We start from the raw sequence: 17,573 nt of genomic DNA, 5'->3' as shown, positions 1-17,573 counted from the left end.
GTGTTGGTTTTGGTTGTCAGTGCAGAGCCTGTCTCCTGTGCTGCAGCTGTTTTTTTTTTTTTGACCAAGCAGTCTGTCCGCTGATGCACTTGTCATCCAATCGCCTCGATAGGACTTATGCAGCACCAGCCAATAGCACCCCTTATTTTTTAGTCTGACAGCAACGAGGGCACGCACAGCCCTCCCTCTCTCCTGGTTCGATATAAAAACTCCGGGCAGATCACATTCGGTCCTTTTTTTCCTGCGCTCCAAATCCTGGGACGTCTTGTTTGTCAGGCACAGGTTGGTGACATTTTACTGAATAGTAAAGCTAAAGGTGCATGTTAAAGATGGAGGAGCTGAGGATTTCAGGGTGTGGGATTTACAGCTGTATTTTGACCTTGATGGGGAGAACCACTGCAACAGACTGCAGACCAGTGCTGCTTTGTTATTTTAAACATTTCAGTATTATTGCACCGAAGAGGTTGAAACATGCAAGCTCACCTTCTGTCATTTTAATCCAAACTTGTCTATGTTGTGTGGAGATATTTGGCTTTGTCTGTAATAATCCAGCATTTTCAGATGCAGCTATTTGGGAGCGTTTATCCTGCAGTAAATTTCACGCCAGTTATTTCTCTTTCTGCCAGTCATGGTAGTTCTCCTCACCCTCGTGAACGCGCACCCATCCACCCAAGCGCTGTCTGTGGTGGTCGGGTGCGCGCGCCTGGATGGGTTGGTAACATGGCGGCTCTGCGCAGCAACATGGAGGCCGGGTCACCAAAAAAAAGATCCCCTACCGGAAGCTGATCTCTCTCAACGGTAGCGCGCACGCAGTCTGACGTAGTTGTATCTGCACCATTGAGACATCGGAGACATAAGCGACTTCAAAGTAAAATACAAACGGAATATAAAGGGTATTTTTTAGTAAGTATGAGAGTCTGAGTTATTAGTGCAGGAAATCAATGCATTTTGAAGCAGGAAAGTATTAAGAGTTGTTTACAACCAGGAGCAAGTAAACTAAACAAGGAGCTGCATCACTTTCGAATTCCGTTATAAGGATGATGGCAAAAAATATTTACTTATGGAACCATCCATAAATATTTGTTTTCAAATAACCCCTAAACATGGATAATGGACATGGACAATATTATCTGATCACCACAAGGTCCGACTATACAAAGACCTCAGTTGTGGTCATTCGGTTACAATACAAATAAACTTGTGTATTTAACAGCTCAAATCATATAAAATCAGCTGAAAAATAAACAGGAGACACAACTCTAACAGACTACGCGTGCGCGCTCCCGCTAACGGCCATCGGTTTACGGCAGACGGTCACATTTCGTCGCGACACCCTTCTCGGGCACGTGGTGCGTGACTCGGGCCGTGTCACGTTTCGGTGTCGTGAACGCGCACCGGCTATGACATATAGGAAAAACGTTTAATAGAGTTTACTGGTTTTATCGTTAAGTTTGTGGATCAACTGCGCTCAATTTAAAAGCAGCTTTACGAACGTTTAAATGCTGCTTCGCGCCATGTGGGCAGAATGGGAACTCAACACTTACATAGGGTGTGTTCACGCATTATCCCATACGGACGTGTTTTGTGTCAAACGCACTTACATTGTTATTGGTGGCAGTTGTTACAACGTAAATTTGGTGGTTAATTAGCATAAGTATCTCATTTAAACATTGAGTTCATTTTGACGCAGCCGTCTGGTGCATTTGTAGCCCTTTTGCTAAATATAACACCTACAGTTCTATTGTTGATAATGAGATGTTAGAAGCTTTGAATTCGATTTGGAAATAAATGAGCTAAAATTACCCTTTTATCAGGAAGTGGCGTGTAGTTGCGGTTTATACGACAGGGCGTGAACGCCGCACTGGGCCAGCTGGTTTAATGTATACAACACGATAATTTCTGTCGATTAAATTAACGTCGCCATAAAGTCACGTTATAATAAAACATGTGTACGAGAAATATGTAAAAATAAAGTGGCCTCAGCCATCATGGCGTTTTATAACGTAATGCACCAAGTTGTTCCCTAACGTCAGCAGGACTTGATTAATAATGAATGGTGTTTACGCATTAAATCATGACGCATTTGATTTCGAAGTCATCGTATCTTGTCTTTCATGGGGCAGTAAACAATGGGAAAAGAAAAGATCCACATCAACATCGTGGTCATCGGCCATGTCGACTCCGGCAAGTCCACGACCACCGGGCACCTGATCTACAAGTGCGGAGGAATCGACAAGAGGACCATCGAGAAGTTCGAGAAGGAAGCTGCCGAGGTTTGTGTCAATCACAGCAGAGTCTGAGTTTATAATCACATGACGTTAATCAGTAAGTATTTATTAAAGCTGAAGAGTCACTGGTCACTGAGATCCATGTAAAAGCGACACCTACTGTTGAATCGTGTGCACGGTCCCTACAACTGAAACACACAGCACATATCCCTGTTATATCCTATATAAATATTTTGCATATCCCTGTTACATATAATCTATAGCATATCCCTTTTATATCTTTTATACATCTAACCCATCCATGTTGTGTCCTATATAAATTGATGACATGTCTCTTATATCCTATAGAAGTCTATAGCATATCCCGGTTTTATATATATATCTATAACCTGTTATATCCACAACAGATGGGCAAGGGCTCCTTCAAGTACGCCTGGGTGCTGGATAAGCTGAAGGCCGAGCGTGAGCGTGGTATCACCATCGACATCGCTCTGTGGAAGTTTGAGACTGCAAGGTACTACGTGACCATCATTGATGCTCCTGGACACAGGGACTTCATCAAGAACATGATCACTGGAACCTCTCAGGTAAAGACATGTTCATGATCCCTGAACTGACTCATCCACTCATGATGCTGGTAGAAGTTTTACTAAGTTTCTCCTCTTCAGGCCGACTGTGCCGTGCTTATCGTTGCTGCTGGTGTTGGTGAGTTCGAGGCTGGTATCTCCAAGAACGGCCAGACCCGCGAGCACGCCCTGCTGGCCTACACCCTCGGTGTGAAGCAGCTCATCGTTGGCATCAACAAGATGGACTCCACCGAGCCCCCTTACAGCCAGAAGCGTTTTGAGGAGATCACCAAGGAAGTGAGCGCCTACATCAAGAAGATCGGCTACAATCCCGCCACTGTTGGCTTTGTCCCCATCTCTGGTTGGCACGGTGACAACATGCTGGAAGCCAGTGAAAAGGTGAGGGACTTATGACAACGTGTTGAACAGCACAAACCTTATGTCTAATAGTTACAACTGCGTTTTTCGTCAGAAAAAATTCCTGTAAATTTGTCCATTGTACATTTGCATCAGTGGCTGACATTGATGTGATTTACATTTGGCTTAGATAAAGATCTATACTTCTTGAATTTTTAACGATCGCTTCATCACATATTTCCTCTTTTTTTCCCGTCTGTATCTGATTTACATTGTAGATGAGCTGGTTCAAGGGTTGGAAGATTGAGCGTAAAGAGGGCGGTGCCACTGGTGTTACCCTGCTGGAGGCTCTGGACTCCATCCTGCCCCCCAGCCGCCCCACAGACAAGGCCCTGCGTCTGCCTCTGCAGGACGTCTACAAAATTGGCGGTAAGCAGAGTCACGTAATGTCCTGTGAATGTCACCTCATAACTCATATATTCAAATCAACCTGTCCCATAAATATGAAGAGAAAACCAAACCTTATCTCACGGATTCTGTTGTGAAGCTTTGTCCAGACTAACACCCTCTTCTGCAAATGTCACAATGGCCTGTTCCTCCCAACATTTTCTTATCATTTTCATTATGACCGAAGTTTGTGTGAAATTGTTTTGAGCGTATCACCTGCTCTCTCAGGTATTGGAACTGTACCCGTTGGCCGTGTTGAGACTGGTATCCTGAAGCCCGGCATGGTCGTGACCTTCGCTCCCCCCAACCTGACCACTGAGGTCAAGTCTGTGGAGATGCACCACGAGTCTCTGCCTGAAGCTCTCCCCGGTGACAACGTCGGCTTCAACATCAAGAACGTGTCCGTCAAGGAGATCCGTCGTGGAAACGTGGCCGGTGACAGCAAGAACGACCCACCCATGGCTGCTGATAACTTCTCTGCTCAGGTGAGTGTCAGGCCAAATAAGGAGGAAGAAAAGGATCAAGTAAACTGGTTTGGTTCAGACATTAGAGTTGAATCATCCCGAGGAGTCTATGACAGATGTGTGAAAACAGAATCCCAGATGGCGTCATCATCGTTTGGTAAATACAGTTTAACCCGCCGGAGGCTCTGAAGCGTGCTGCAACATGTTCTGCCGCAACACAGGAAACACATCCACCACGAGTGAACATGAGCTGAAACACGCCTGAAGTGAGAAATTTGGAGAAGAGGCAAGAAATGCGTCCAATGCAGAAACGTTGAGTGCAAACACTTATTTTCACACCAACCATGTTCCTCAAACCTCCCCCCGTGTCTCCCGGTGTTTCTAACTCTGCAGGTCATCATCCTGAACCACCCCGGACAGATCTCCCAGGGTTACGCCCCCGTGCTGGATTGCCACACTGCTCACATCGCCTGCAAGTTCAGCGAGCTCAAGGAGAAGATCGACCGTCGTTCCGGCAAGAAGCTTGAGGACAACCCCAAGGCTCTCAAGTCTGGTGATGCCGCCATCATCGTCATGGTGCCTGGAAAACCCATGTGTGTCGAGAGCTTCTCCCAGTATCCCCCACTGGGTGAGTAAAACACTTTTTGTTTTCACCCCTCTATTTGTTGGTTTAACAACAGAAAGCATTTCCACAAAACTTGCTAGATGGATGGGAAATGGGCCAAAAAAGAAGTAATTCTTTTCAGGATTCATTCAACATCCAGAATTTTTTCTTTCAGTTTCTTAAACTTTGTGAGATGTTTTTGACATTTTCACGGATTTCCTATTACCAATTTATGGATTTTGGTGGCAAATATCAGGCTGTTTGGTGCAGATCCAAATAAAAATCTAGATGTAGTGAATTTAAACGTGGTTTCATTAGTGCAAAGGTTGGTGTTTGGCGGAGGTATGGCCATTCTAGTTTGTTGACGCCTAATTTTAAAGCCAAGACATCACCAAATTCAAGAGCAGAATTATTTGTTTTTATTTAACATATAAATCCGACAACTTGCTAATATTTGTTTAATTTATGATGCAAATGCCAAATTTACTTGGAAAGACTTTTGTGTTTCATAAGCTTTTCATTCATCAGTCACTGACAATAACAATCCGTTGTTCTGCTAATCAATTCTGACTCCAATTTATTTATATCTATATCAATCTGAGATGTTCGTCCAATCAGGATCCATGATACAGAATCGAATGAACTCATGTCAGGGCTGATTTCTTTTTTAGGCTTTTAGGATCTAAAGAAAAGATCCTAAAATGGAAAAATAGCAAACTTGCTAGTTTGAATTTATCCTAAGTTAAATTTATTGGTTTCCGCTGTCAAAGAGATGCTGTTTATAGCTTTAATTTTTAAAGCCCTTTGTTGGTTTAGCTCTGTGATAAACAGTGGTTTAATGTATATGTGTTGACCTGTTGGAAGATACCACTTGATTTTATGGAACTGAACGTTAACTGAAATTGTTTCAAGCTTCTCATTGACTCCTCGGGCTTGTTTCTCGCCCTTCTCTCCCTCTCAGGTCGCTTTGCTGTGCGTGACATGAGGCAGACCGTGGCCGTCGGTGTCATCAAGTCTGTGGAGAAGAAACTTGCCTCCGGTGGAAAGGTCACCAAGTCTGCACAGAAGGCCGATAAGAAGAAATGAATTCTCATACAGGACGTCCAACACGATGTCACATCTCAGCAGCAGCGGGCTGCCCCATCCCTTCTCTTTCCTTGCCACCCAGGACCGTCTTCTCTTAGGCAGAGCTCTCTGCTCAAGGACTGGCTTATGCTGATTAAAACCCATCGTAAAAGTTTCCGCAGGAAAGGAAGGCATGTGCCTTTTAGGAGAAACTGTGACAGTGATTAAGTTGAAAATAAAACAATAAAAATCTTAAACATTGCCAAATTAAGACATTTCTTTTGTCTTTCTTTAAATTTGTGTTAAGTGTTCGGTGACTGTTGCTGCTTCAAACAGACACACAGCATATTTCAACTACAGATGGTCAGCAAATTCAAAACACTTATTTATTTAAAAGGTATGGTTGGTCCTTCCATCCATAGAGTACATTTTCTTCTGCTTGTCAAGAGCTGAGTCATTTTTAATAATAACTTTTACATTACATTTACCAGTAGATTCTTGATGTTCGGGGGTTTGTACCCTCATGGTTGAATGCACCTATTGTAAGTCGCTTTGGATAAAAGCGTCAGCTAAATGAACTGTAATGTGATGGAAAACAGGTACAACAGGTGAGGCAGGTGAGTTGTTACCATCCTTAAGGTGTGTCCTATAAATATGATTACGTGTTTTTGGCAAGACAAACGCTGGGTGTGTCGCTCTGCCTGTCAGGACACGAAGCAGCTTCAACTCTACTCTGAAATCCATCTCTACTACTTTGTTCATTTCCTTCTGTCGCCTTTGAAAAGTAACAACATTAAGCGTTTGAAAATGGATTTAAGTTCAGGTTTGAGTCTTTGAGTGTTCAGTCGAATTTGCTCTCAGCAGCAGGCAGTGGTGTAAATTAAATGGGCAGAATGAGACTGTTCACACGTGTCTGGTTTGAGGCGTGAGACAGACATCGAGGAGGAGCGCAGGAGGCGTATCCCTCTCATGACTTTATATATTAGTCAGCAAGCGAAGGTTCAGACAGTTCGAAGAGAAGAGGACACACATCTGTTACCGCTGTTCAGCAGGTGAGTTAAAAGACTTTAATATTTCTAGATCTGACATGAAAATCAGTCTTCTATAATTCTATCAAACTTATACAATCAGTTAAAACTCAAGGAAGTACACATTTGAAGTGGGACTTTGGTTGATGATCCTTTTTCTTCTAATAGTTAATCCAAAAAACTTTGAAATATAATTTTTTATTTCAAGCAGGTTTCCCCAAGTTTAAATTTCCAAAATAAGAGATTTTAAGCCTTAATAAAGCAGCCGGCAACTATTTCCTATCTAAAGTCGTACTGGAGTAATGGCGTCCTGAGCACAGAATGTCCAGGAAGTACACGTGGATCTCCATGTTGGAGCATGTGCGTCCCTTACTATACGGAACTATCTCCTTGTGGTGGAGGTTCCAGGGCTTCTATAGACTTCATTATCATAAACATTTTTCATTTCTTTTTGTTTAAAGTATTAAACATTGTAAGATAATTACAACTACTGAGATAAGCTACATAGTAGAAAAGACATGGACATACATAGAATAGTATAATGAGTGCTGCCACCTCTTTCAAGTTTGTCTGGTTTCTCCCCCTGAACGGATCTGGCTCACTAACTCATCTAAGGCTGTTAACGTTAGTAGTTTGATATATTCTTAAAAGTTTGACGTTATCCTTGAAACTTTCTTGAAAATCAAGTTTATTCTCAACATTTCCACTTCATTCATTTAACATGAGGTGGACGGATTACAGTATAAAGCACTGCGTCTATGCATAGGAGCAATCAAGTCAATCCCTATCGATGCAGTACTCATAGTAATACACTTACAAGTTCAGGGAACATTGGTTTGGGTTTATGAAATGGAGGCCTGAGGTGAGGGGTATTCAGCTGCAACATTCAACTTCACCACTAGATGTCACTAAATTCTACACACTGAACCTTTAAGTTTTTTTGCTCTCCGCCAGTAAACCGAGAGCTCTGTGAACCCTGCAAAACACCCGAAACTGTCACTCATGTATTGATAGACTGTAACAAATATAATGAACAAATAAGGGAATTAATATCAGGATTAAAAGACGAAAAGCAAAATATTACATTCGAAAATTTGTTAGAAAAGACATCAAGGGATATTCTTCATCCTCTAATGAACTACTTAAGAGGAACAGGACTAAAGGAAATAACTAAATATTAGTTTAGTGTTGTTTTGTTCGCTGCCAGTCTACTGCTCAACACCCTAGTCCAGAAGGTGACGGTAATGCACCTATAAGCCTGTTTGCCAACCACCAATAAACACCCGAAGAAGAAGATAATGGAAGCACGTGTTGAGAAACCAGATTGGAGATATATGAAGGGCTAAGATTGTGAGAGATGGAAATTTGGTGCTGGTTTGTAGGAATGAGAGAGCTTGTTCGATTTAAAGTGCTGAGTGTAAACCACATTGAAATAGCAAGTAATTATTTAAGAAATTAGGAAAACAGATGCAAATACAAAGAACATGTGCAAATGGCCAAAAGACACCAGAAATGTTTGCGGGGAACCGAAAAAGTGATGAACCTGTAGTTCAATGCTTTGTGAAGTTATTGAACTCTGCTACTCGTCAGTGGTGCAACTACAGCCAGGTTCAGAATTTTTTTCGTGTCCAAACAAGTCATGAGCAGGCATGGGTTGGATAGTATTCATATTGGTTTTCCTGCTACAATGGAATGCTCTGCGTTTCTTGGCTACTTGACAGGAATTCAAAAAGTATATAGAAGATATTAAGCGGTAAACCAGATGTTATTTGTGTACAGGAAACATGGTTGAGCCCAAATTTGGATTTCAGAATAGTTGCATATGCTTCTGTTAGATGTGATATAGGAGGAAGAGAGTAGGGGGTGGATAACCTAACACAAATTGAAGGGCTGAATGGTAGCAGGGTAATAAATCAATTATAAAAAATTAAAAACAGTAATTCTAGATGCTGCAAAACAGTCAATATCTAGGAGTAAAGGATAAATGCAGAGAACTCAGAATTTGTTGAATTGAATATAAACAAGCAAGGTTTAGTAAAACAGTACTGAACGCTAAAAGGCAAAGTTGGCGATAATTTTGTAATGAAATAGGTGTCTGATGAAGAGAAGGCAGAGATGATAGCAAAGCACTTATTCAAATCCATAGTTCTAATAACTTGACTGAGGAGGGCAGGAGAGGTCGAGAAAGGACAAGATCAGCACAACCCTGGAATTCTTGAGAGAAGGGATGATCCATTAGCCTTGGAAGAAATTAGGAGGATAATAGTAAGATCTGGGCTCAAATCTGCAGGAAGGGTGAAATCAATTATGTAATGCTGAAGCAGTTAGGTATGGAAGCAACCCTGAAGCTGTTGGGTTTGTATAATAAGGTTTGGGAAGTGGAAAAACTGCTAATTGGCTGAAAGGAGGCTGGGATTATTCCCATCGGGAAAACCAGGGAAGGATCCATAAAACTATAGGCCAACAGCACTGACATCACATATGGGAACGATAATGGAAAAGTTTATTTTGATTGAAGATTGAAAGCTTTATCAGGAAGGTATATGGTGGAAAATGGGACTCCTCAGGGCAGTGTCCTTAGTCCAATATTGTTTTCCATTATGATTAATCATGTGCTCAAATTCAGGGTGATATTGGATGGCCACTCTTTGCTGATGATGGAGCCTTGTGCCACATAGAGAAGGCAGTGGAGCATGTAATGCAACACTGGATCCATCTCCCAGTCTGTAAGGCGGCTAGTTGACTAGTTTTCCCCCTGATGTTCTGTTGAGCTACTGGTTGTGTGTTTAAGTGTCATTCGTCACCGGGTCTTGTTACACACACACACACACTATTCAGACAACACCTTGCTGAAAGCACACAAGAGAGGGAGGGGTAGCGTGGCCGACAAAGCATATTTGATGATTCCAGATCCTGGTGCTAGTGCAACATCCAGTGGCAGTGAGTATACACCAAACATAAATATAAATTGAAATGTGTTATACGGTGGTAGAACCAGTACATTCAATATTTAGTATACAAATATATTGTGACATTTCCTCAAACCGTGTAAACATTGAGGTGCAGCGAAGGTTGATCCTTCGCCAAAGGATACAAAGTTGTCATAACTCCACTGTGCATTGTCCAATCAGCACCAAAATGTCCACCAATGATCACAGTCCTGGCCTGAACGGATCTATTATTCTGTATGTAGTGATAGCGCCACCTACTGGCAACAGGAAGTAAGCCTCGTTTTACAACTTTAATTCGATTAACATAAAATATTCACCGTGTGGTCTACACCTGATGCGTGACGGATGCAGGAAGTGACATGTTTATCCTTCCTGCGATGCACAAAACGCACGCAACACGGAGTTGTTTCGCCCGGTCCCTGTTTGCCCTCCCCCGCAGTCGCATCAGGTCCCGAGATCGCAAGTACTCTGTCCTGCACAGTCGCTGCTCGCAGTCCTAGTTATAGGTTGTTATTACCAAACATAAAACAAAAAGTTCACCCAATTTTGGTAACAGTCAAAATCTCATATGTTTATTTTTAAAGTCAACATAACTTATCCCTGTGTTGTTATTTCCAGTAAACCACAATGGGAAAGGAAAAGATCCACATCAACATCGTGGTCATCGGCCATGTCGACTCTGGAAAGTCCACCTCCACCGGACACTTGATCTACAAGTGCGGAGGAATCGACAAGAGGACCATCGATAAGTTCGAGAAGGAAGCTGCCGAGGTTTGTTTTCATCAATATCTTTGTATTTAGTGACACGTTTTTGGAAGCATATATAAATGTTTATTAGTGTATTTGTCACTGTGACTCCTGCAGTGGATATTCCACTTTAAGTTTAACCTTATACTGAGAAATGACTTATAGTTTAGAAATGACAGAAGAATAAAAAAAATATTGTTTTGGTTACATACATAAAAGACTAAATATATGTGGGGGGGGGCAGAGTGAGGCATTACAAATATTTGAGTTACAATTTTTAAAGGTGCCTTTATGAGATTTTCTTCTTGTAAATAATAAAATTCATTCATTCTACTGAAACAAAAGGGATTCCGGCTACTTTAAGTAAAGTAAACATTTTAAGCTAAAAATATCTAATTTTGGTTAAACAAACGTCATTCACTGATTCACCTAAACTTCACAATCCCTGTTTGCCTTGTGCTTTGCCTTTGATCTTAACCACAACAGATGGGCAAAAGCTCCTTCAAGTACGCCTGGGTGCTGGATAAGCTGAAGGCCGAGCGTGAGCGTGGTATCACCATCGACATCGCTCTGTGGAAGTTTGAGACCACAAAGTACAGCGTGACCATCATTGATGCTCCTGGACACAGGGACTTCATCAAGAACATGATCACTGGAACCTCTCAGGTAAAGACACGCATTTTATTCTAATGTGTAGACTTGTCATTTTTAGGTTTGTGCATCAAACCTCAAGAAGATATGAACTTATCAGGATCAAGTCCAGAGGTTTACTGGATATGCATTTGTTTCCATATCAAATTACAAATAAGAAGCCAGTGTTACTTGACTTTCACCTTATTCTCTTAGAGTTAAGTTGAAGAAAACATCGGCGATGTTCATCTGGCAGAATCATGTACCTGCTTTAAATCATCTCTGAGATCTGTCTATATTATTCTATTAATTTCCTTCTGACGTCACCTTTAAACAACATTTTGAAAATGGAGTTGATATAAAGTTGGAGCCATTGAATGTCTGGCCTCAGTTTCCATTTGTTTTCAGTCTCCAGCCCGAAAGGAAAAGAAAACAGAGAAGTTTAAAATCTGTTATTGCAAAACCTGAAAATATTCAGTATACAGAAATATAGAACTTCATAAAATGTGTCCCTGTTCAGGCTGACTGTGCCGTGCTGATCGTTGCTGCTGGTGTTGGTGAGTTCGAGGCTGGTATCTCCAAGAACGGCCAGACCCGTGAGCACGCCCTGCTGGCCTTCACCCTCGGTGTGAAGCAGCTCATCGTTGGTATCAACAAGATGGACAACACCGAGCCCCCTTACAGCCAGTCCCGTTTCGAGGAGATCAAAAAAGAAGTTAGCACCTACATCAAGAAAATCGGCTACAACCCCGGTGCTGTTGCCTTTGTCCCCATCTCTGGGTGGCACGGAGACAACATGATCGAAACTACTGAAAAGGTGAGGACATTTTCAACTTGTTTTAATGCGATAATTATGAACATGAACTGATTTCTCACAATCATCTGTAGATGAGCTGGTACAAAGGATGGAAGGTTGAGCGCAAGGAGGGTAATGGCAGTGGAACCACACTGCTGGAAGCTCTGGACTCCATCCTGCCACCTTCCCGCCCCACAGAAAAGGCTCTCCGTCTGCCCCTGCAGGACGTCTACAAAATCGGAGGTGAGCAGAGTCGTGTCTCTGTCAGAGCGAGATCCTGACAGCTACAGCCTCAGCTCGCTGCACATCACAGACGTTTTATCACAACTCATATTACTTTCTACTAGCACACTGTCAGCATATATCATTTAGATTTCCTCAATTCATGTTATATTGAGGCTCTCCCCATCAATGCCATCTATTGTCTTGTTTTTAAAGATCTCCTGAACACAGACAAAATACAGCAACAAACAACCACTCATTCTCACAATCACACCAATGGTCAATTTAGAGTCTCTAATTTACCTAACCCCAAATCTTCCCCTGATCAGGGACTTTAAATTTGTAAGAAACTGAAGTGTATTAAAAACACATGGCCTCCTGCCTCCTGCTCTCTCTCAGGTATTGGAACTGTACCCGTCGGTCGTGTTGAGACTGGGATCCTGAAGCCTGGTATGCTCGTCACCTTCGCTCCCTCCAACCTGACCACTGAGGTGAAGACTGTGGAGATGCACCACGAGGCTTTGCCCGAGGCTCTCCCCGGTGACAACGTTGGCTTCAACATCAAGAACGTGTCTGTTAAGGAGATCCGTCGTGGATACGTTGCTGGAGACAGCAAGAACGACCCACCTCTGGAAGCTGAAAACTTCAAAGCCCAGGTGAGTCAAATTGGAAAAGAGAAAATGAATGAACTTTCTAAAAAATAAACATACTGATCCCAGAGACGACTCAGCTGCAGGAACTGTAACAAAGTTCACCTTTGCTTAAGGTGATTATTGACTCTTGCCACCATTTCTAACTGCACATAAACTTAAAAATTTCAGGTCATCGTCCTGAACCACCCCGGACAGATCTCAAATGGTTACACCCCAGTGCTGGATTGCCACACAGCTCACATCGCCTGCAAATTCAAGGAACTTGTGGAGAAGATCGACCGTCGGTCTGGTAAGAAGCTCGAAGCTGACCCCAAGTTTATCAAGTCTGGAGATTCTGCCATTGTCCTCATGAAGCCTTCAAAACCCTTGGTCGTTGAGGCCTTCTCCGAGTATGCCCCACTGGGTGAGTAAAATGATATGTGTTGTTGTTTAGTTGTTGTTTCATTGTTTATTTAAAATTAGATGTTTTTTTCTTGATTTCTGCATTTGTACTGAGGCGAAAGTCCTCTGTCGTCTCCTCTCTCTTCCCCTTTCACTCTCAAGCTGCACCAATAAACACAAAAATGCCACAAAACTCTCCTTAATAAGGAATATGAATTAAATTGCTGAAATGAACTGGAAATATTTCTAAGATGATATAAACATGATTTTACGAGCCTTGTTGTTTTTGATTTAAAACTGTCACCACCATCCCAGGCTCATCATACACACGTTAGACATCTTCAACAATACCTCTAACATTAGGAATCTTTTGGCAGGGGGCCTCATTAGGGGATTTCAGACCATGTTGTCATTGCAGTCTCTTGTACATCATCACTGCTGTAGACTAATGTAATTAGTGGTTCTGTTGGGGTCTCAAGCTATTGCCTGCTTTGCCTACCCCGTTGCACAGGACCTGGGTCCAGTAGTGAAAGAGCTGAGCACATGCAGCCAAATTAAAAGGTCATTAGTGACTTTCAGCTGGGCATCCTCAGTGCTGTGGTACTTCCAGAATCTAGATTGAAACTTTTCAAAATTATCGTGGTTTTCCAGTGCCGAAAACAGTTGATTAGACCCTATAGTCTTTAACTTTTGTAACATAAAGCATTCTGGAAATATAAACTGCCCTAGTCTCTCTCTGGTTGAGGGACATACAATGATCCTAAAATCTATTTCTCGCCTTATTTGTATTTCAATGCTCGTTTATTATAACAGTTGTGTAAAAGACATCTTTATCCTCTCACTGACTCCTCTGTTTGTCTCTTCTCTGCTCCCATCTCTTTCTCCCAGGTCGCTTTGCTGTGCGAGACATGAGGCAGACTGTGGCCGTTGGCGTCGTCAAGTCTGTGGAGAAGAAGCACCTCACATCTGCAAAGGTCACCAAGTCTGCACAGAAGGTACAGAAGAAATGAATTCTCATACAGGACGTCCAACACGATGTCACGTCTCAGCAGCAGCGGGCTGCCCCATCCCTTCTCTTTCCTTGCCACCCAGGACCGTCTTCTCTTAGGCAGAGCTCTCTGCTCAAGGACTGGCTTAGTCTGGTTAATACCCATCGTAAAAGTTTCCGCAGGAAAGGAAGGCATGTGCCTTTTAGGAGAAACTGTGACAGTGATTAAGTTGAAAATAAAACAATAAAAATCTTAAACATTGCCAAATTAAGACATTTCTTTTGTCTTTCTTTAAATTACAAGTGTTCGGTGACTGTTGCTGCTTCAAACAGACACACAGCATATTTCAACTACAGATGGTCAGCAAATTCAAAACACTTATTTAATGCACCTATTGTAAGTCGCTTTGGATAAAAGCGTCAGCTAAATGAACTGTAATGTGATGGAAAAGAGGTACAACAGGTGAGGCAGGTGAGTTGTTACCATCCTTAAGGTGTGTCCTAGAAATATGATTACGTATTTTTGGCAAGACAAATGCTGGGTGTGTCGCTCTGCCTGTCAGGACACGAAGCAGCTTCAACTCTACTCTGAAATCCATCTCTACTACTTTGTAGATTTCCTTCTGTCGCCTTTGAAAAGTAACAACATTAAGCGTTTGAAAATGGATTTAAGTTCAGGTTTGAGTCTTTGAGTGTTCAGTCGAATTTGCTCTCAGCAGCAGGCAGTGGTGTAAATTAAATGGGCAGAATGAAACTGTTCACACGTGTCTGGTTTGAGGCGTGAGACAGACATCGAGGAGGAAGAGGAGCGCAGATCGAGGAGGAAGAGGAGCGCAGGAGGCGTATCCCTCTCATGACTTTATATATTAGTCAGCAAGCGAAGGTTCAGACAGTTCGAAGAGAAGAGGACACACATCTGTTACCGCTGTTCAGCAGGTGAGTTAAAAGACATTGCGGGACATACAATGATCCTAAAATCTTTTTCTCACCTTATTTGTATTTCTATGCTCGTTTATTGTAACAGTGTAAAAGACATCTTTGTCCTCTCACTGACTCCTCTGTTTGTCTCTTCTCTGCTCCCATCTCTTTCTCCCAGGTCGCTTTGCGGTGCGAGACATGAGGCATGAGAAGAAACCTCCCTCCGGTGGAAAGGTCACCAAGGCTGCACTAAAGATTGAAAAGAAGAGATGATTTCTCATGATGGATGTGCAACAAAAAGTCACATTTCAGCATTTATCCATCTGTCTATCTGTGGATGAACAGAAAGGGTTTGTGCCTTTTTGGGAAAACTATTAGGTCTGAAATATTAGGTTCAAAACTCAAATAAAAAATCTTCAACATAAGAAATGGAAAAATGTTTCTTTTCATCTGCTTGATTACAGTTATGAATCATGTCATCCTTTTTAAACTTTTAGATTCTGGTGTTTCCATGAAAATCTGATTTATGAATTGTGTTGGACTCATGACATAAAGTTTTGATATTCAGTGTTTTAAACACTTAGGAATTAGATTTGATTGCTTATTGTCCTATAAACTCACACGTTCTCAAGGCCAAAGTCAAAACCAGATTAAGTTGAATATCTTTTTTGGCCTCGTCGACACCACTGTGGATATTTTTTCAGCTGATATTTTCCCCCTGAGTTTTACAAAATATCTCCGTCCAGACTAAAAGACAAAATGACTCCAGACGCGTTCACAACAAGCGATAAAGTCCACATCAACGATCCATCAAATACCAGGGAGCATTGTGAGCATTCTCAGTGAGCTCATTGAGTGAGTTAGTTTCCGAAGGCCTCTTCTATTGCACAATCTACTTCATGTATCTGCCAATTCCAGAAGTGTTAGTCAGTCACTCGAAGAATGTTCCATCTTGTCACCTCCACACGGTCCATGGAGTTTCAGTATCAAATCTTTTTGTGATTTGGGTCTGAAGAAAGCGTCATTTGCTTAACAAGCTGTACGTCTGAAATAGCCGAAGTGTGTGAAAAAACAGCAGCAATTAAGTCAATCATTCAAACTTGTATATGAGCCACACGCGTGATCAGTAATAAATTCTGTTTAATTTGATGAAAAACAATGAGTGTAAAATCTGTGCATAAAAAAGAATCCAGTTTATAATGGACGACATTACAAATAAACCAGGAAGGTTTAACTACCCTTTGAACCACAGACTGTTTATAAAAAACTCCGCACACAACATTATATTGTAGAAGTGTTTGAGGGGGATTCGCTAATGATGAGGAATAATTCTGAAGTAGCTGCGGAGAGTACTAAAGAAGCATTCTTCTTATAATACACATCTGTTATTCACAATATGGAAAGAAGAGATTAAAAAAAAATTGTTAAGATTGTTAAGATCATTTCATTAAACATCTGGATGTATAGCAATGAAATTGAAATCTGTTAATTTGGGTAATGGTGGCAGATATAATGTTAAAGTAGGATTGTGTGGTGATAATGCTGAAATAACTAATCTGTGGGTGAATGAGTGAGTGAACTAACCCAGTAACATAAATTCAAGGTTAAGATTCTGGTAACGACATCAACCCATTCATTAACAGCACAGTCGAATGATAGGACCGAGGCTACTTGAATGAGTGCCGCTGTGCCATGGACCTTCTCGGCTGGAACTCGGACCGTGGTTCTGTGGCTGGTAACCTCACCTCAGGTCCAGGTGGTCTGTTCTTGAGAGGACCTCAGTTGTTCAGCAGTGAGTTCTGCCAGTGGTCGCAGCTGTTCATGGCGAGGCCTAGTGTTCGGCCTCTCTCTCCTCTGGCACCGGGTCTCTGGATGAGACTGTTGTAGCAGGCGTGCAGTCGTATTTCTGACGGCTTGGTGTCAGAAACCGTGCTGGTCAGTTAAAGGTCCAGTGTGTAAGATTTAGATGAAACGATCTATTGGCAGAAATTGAATATAAAACAATCCTAGTGATGTTTTGTGTGTTTCATCTAAATTGTAAAAACTTTTGTTTTCTTTACCCGAGAATGGGCCTTTATATATAAATACTTTATATTTACATCAGGAGCAGGTCCTCTCTATGGAGGCCGCCATGTTTTTTATAGTAGCTCAGACTGGACAAACTAAACACCATTTGAGTTTTTATGGCAACTGAAGGTTTCCACAGACTCTTTCATGTTTGGAAGGGGAGGGGGAGGTGAGCAGCTGCAACAAGCAACTTCACCACTAGATGTCACTACATTCTACACACTGAACCTTTAAGTTCTATGCTCGACATGGTTACGAGGTGTGTACAGGGCCAGGGAGAGCTGTAACCAGGCCAGGAATGTCCCGCTACACGATATTGATCATTTATTTTCTTGGACTGAGGTGGAGCTGTTACTGACAGTAAATACTGACGATGATTCACAACTTTTAAAGAAACTTTTTCAATTGGTATGTTGAAGATTTTGTATTGTTTTGGTTGGATCATGGTCCATCATGAGAAA

At 42.0% G+C, this 17,573-nt stretch overlaps 2 protein-coding genes across 4 annotated transcripts; both read left to right on the top strand.

Annotated features, from left to right (window-relative positions):
- Nucleotides 1-123: 123 nt before the first annotated feature.
- LOC118124613 (elongation factor 1-alpha) lies at nucleotides 124-6,002 on the top strand. 2 transcript variants are annotated; one of them, XM_035182631.1, is made up of 8 exons: nucleotides 124-282; nucleotides 2,124-2,273; nucleotides 2,636-2,815; nucleotides 2,897-3,193; nucleotides 3,430-3,580; nucleotides 3,827-4,083; nucleotides 4,456-4,690; nucleotides 5,628-6,002. In XM_035182631.1, the coding sequence occupies exons 2-8, from the start codon at nucleotides 2,130-2,132 to the stop codon at nucleotides 5,750-5,752; spliced, it is 1,389 nt and encodes a 462-aa protein (XP_035038522.1). In that variant the 5' UTR covers nucleotides 124-282; nucleotides 2,124-2,129; the 3' UTR covers nucleotides 5,753-6,002. The 2 variants fall into 2 exon arrangements, with proteins under 2 accessions (XP_035038522.1, XP_035038524.1); XM_035182633.2 differs by lacking the exon at nucleotides 124-282 and having other exon boundaries at nucleotides 2,248-2,325.
- A 624-nt stretch (nucleotides 6,003-6,626) lies between these two features.
- On the top strand, nucleotides 6,627-14,399 carry LOC118124617 (elongation factor 1-alpha). 2 transcript variants are annotated; one of them, XM_035182640.2, is made up of 8 exons: nucleotides 6,627-6,783; nucleotides 10,329-10,481; nucleotides 10,944-11,123; nucleotides 11,608-11,904; nucleotides 11,976-12,126; nucleotides 12,505-12,761; nucleotides 12,927-13,161; nucleotides 14,028-14,399. In XM_035182640.2, the coding sequence occupies exons 2-8, from the start codon at nucleotides 10,338-10,340 to the stop codon at nucleotides 14,147-14,149; spliced, it is 1,386 nt and encodes a 461-aa protein (XP_035038531.2). In that variant the 5' UTR covers nucleotides 6,627-6,783; nucleotides 10,329-10,337; the 3' UTR covers nucleotides 14,150-14,399. The 2 variants fall into 2 exon arrangements, with proteins under 2 accessions (XP_035038531.2, XP_035038532.2); XM_035182641.2 differs by lacking the exon at nucleotides 6,627-6,783 and adding an exon at nucleotides 10,090-10,216.
- Nucleotides 14,400-17,573: the final 3,174 nt, after the last annotated feature.

The sequence above is a fragment of the Hippoglossus stenolepis genome, chromosome 17 (assembly GCF_022539355.2).
Source record: "Hippoglossus stenolepis isolate QCI-W04-F060 chromosome 17, HSTE1.2, whole genome shotgun sequence".
In the NCBI taxonomy this organism is placed as follows: domain Eukaryota; kingdom Metazoa; phylum Chordata; class Actinopteri; order Pleuronectiformes; family Pleuronectidae; genus Hippoglossus; species Hippoglossus stenolepis.
The sequence above is the reverse complement of the archived record's forward strand: the minus strand, read 5'-3'. Positions and strand labels throughout refer to the sequence as shown.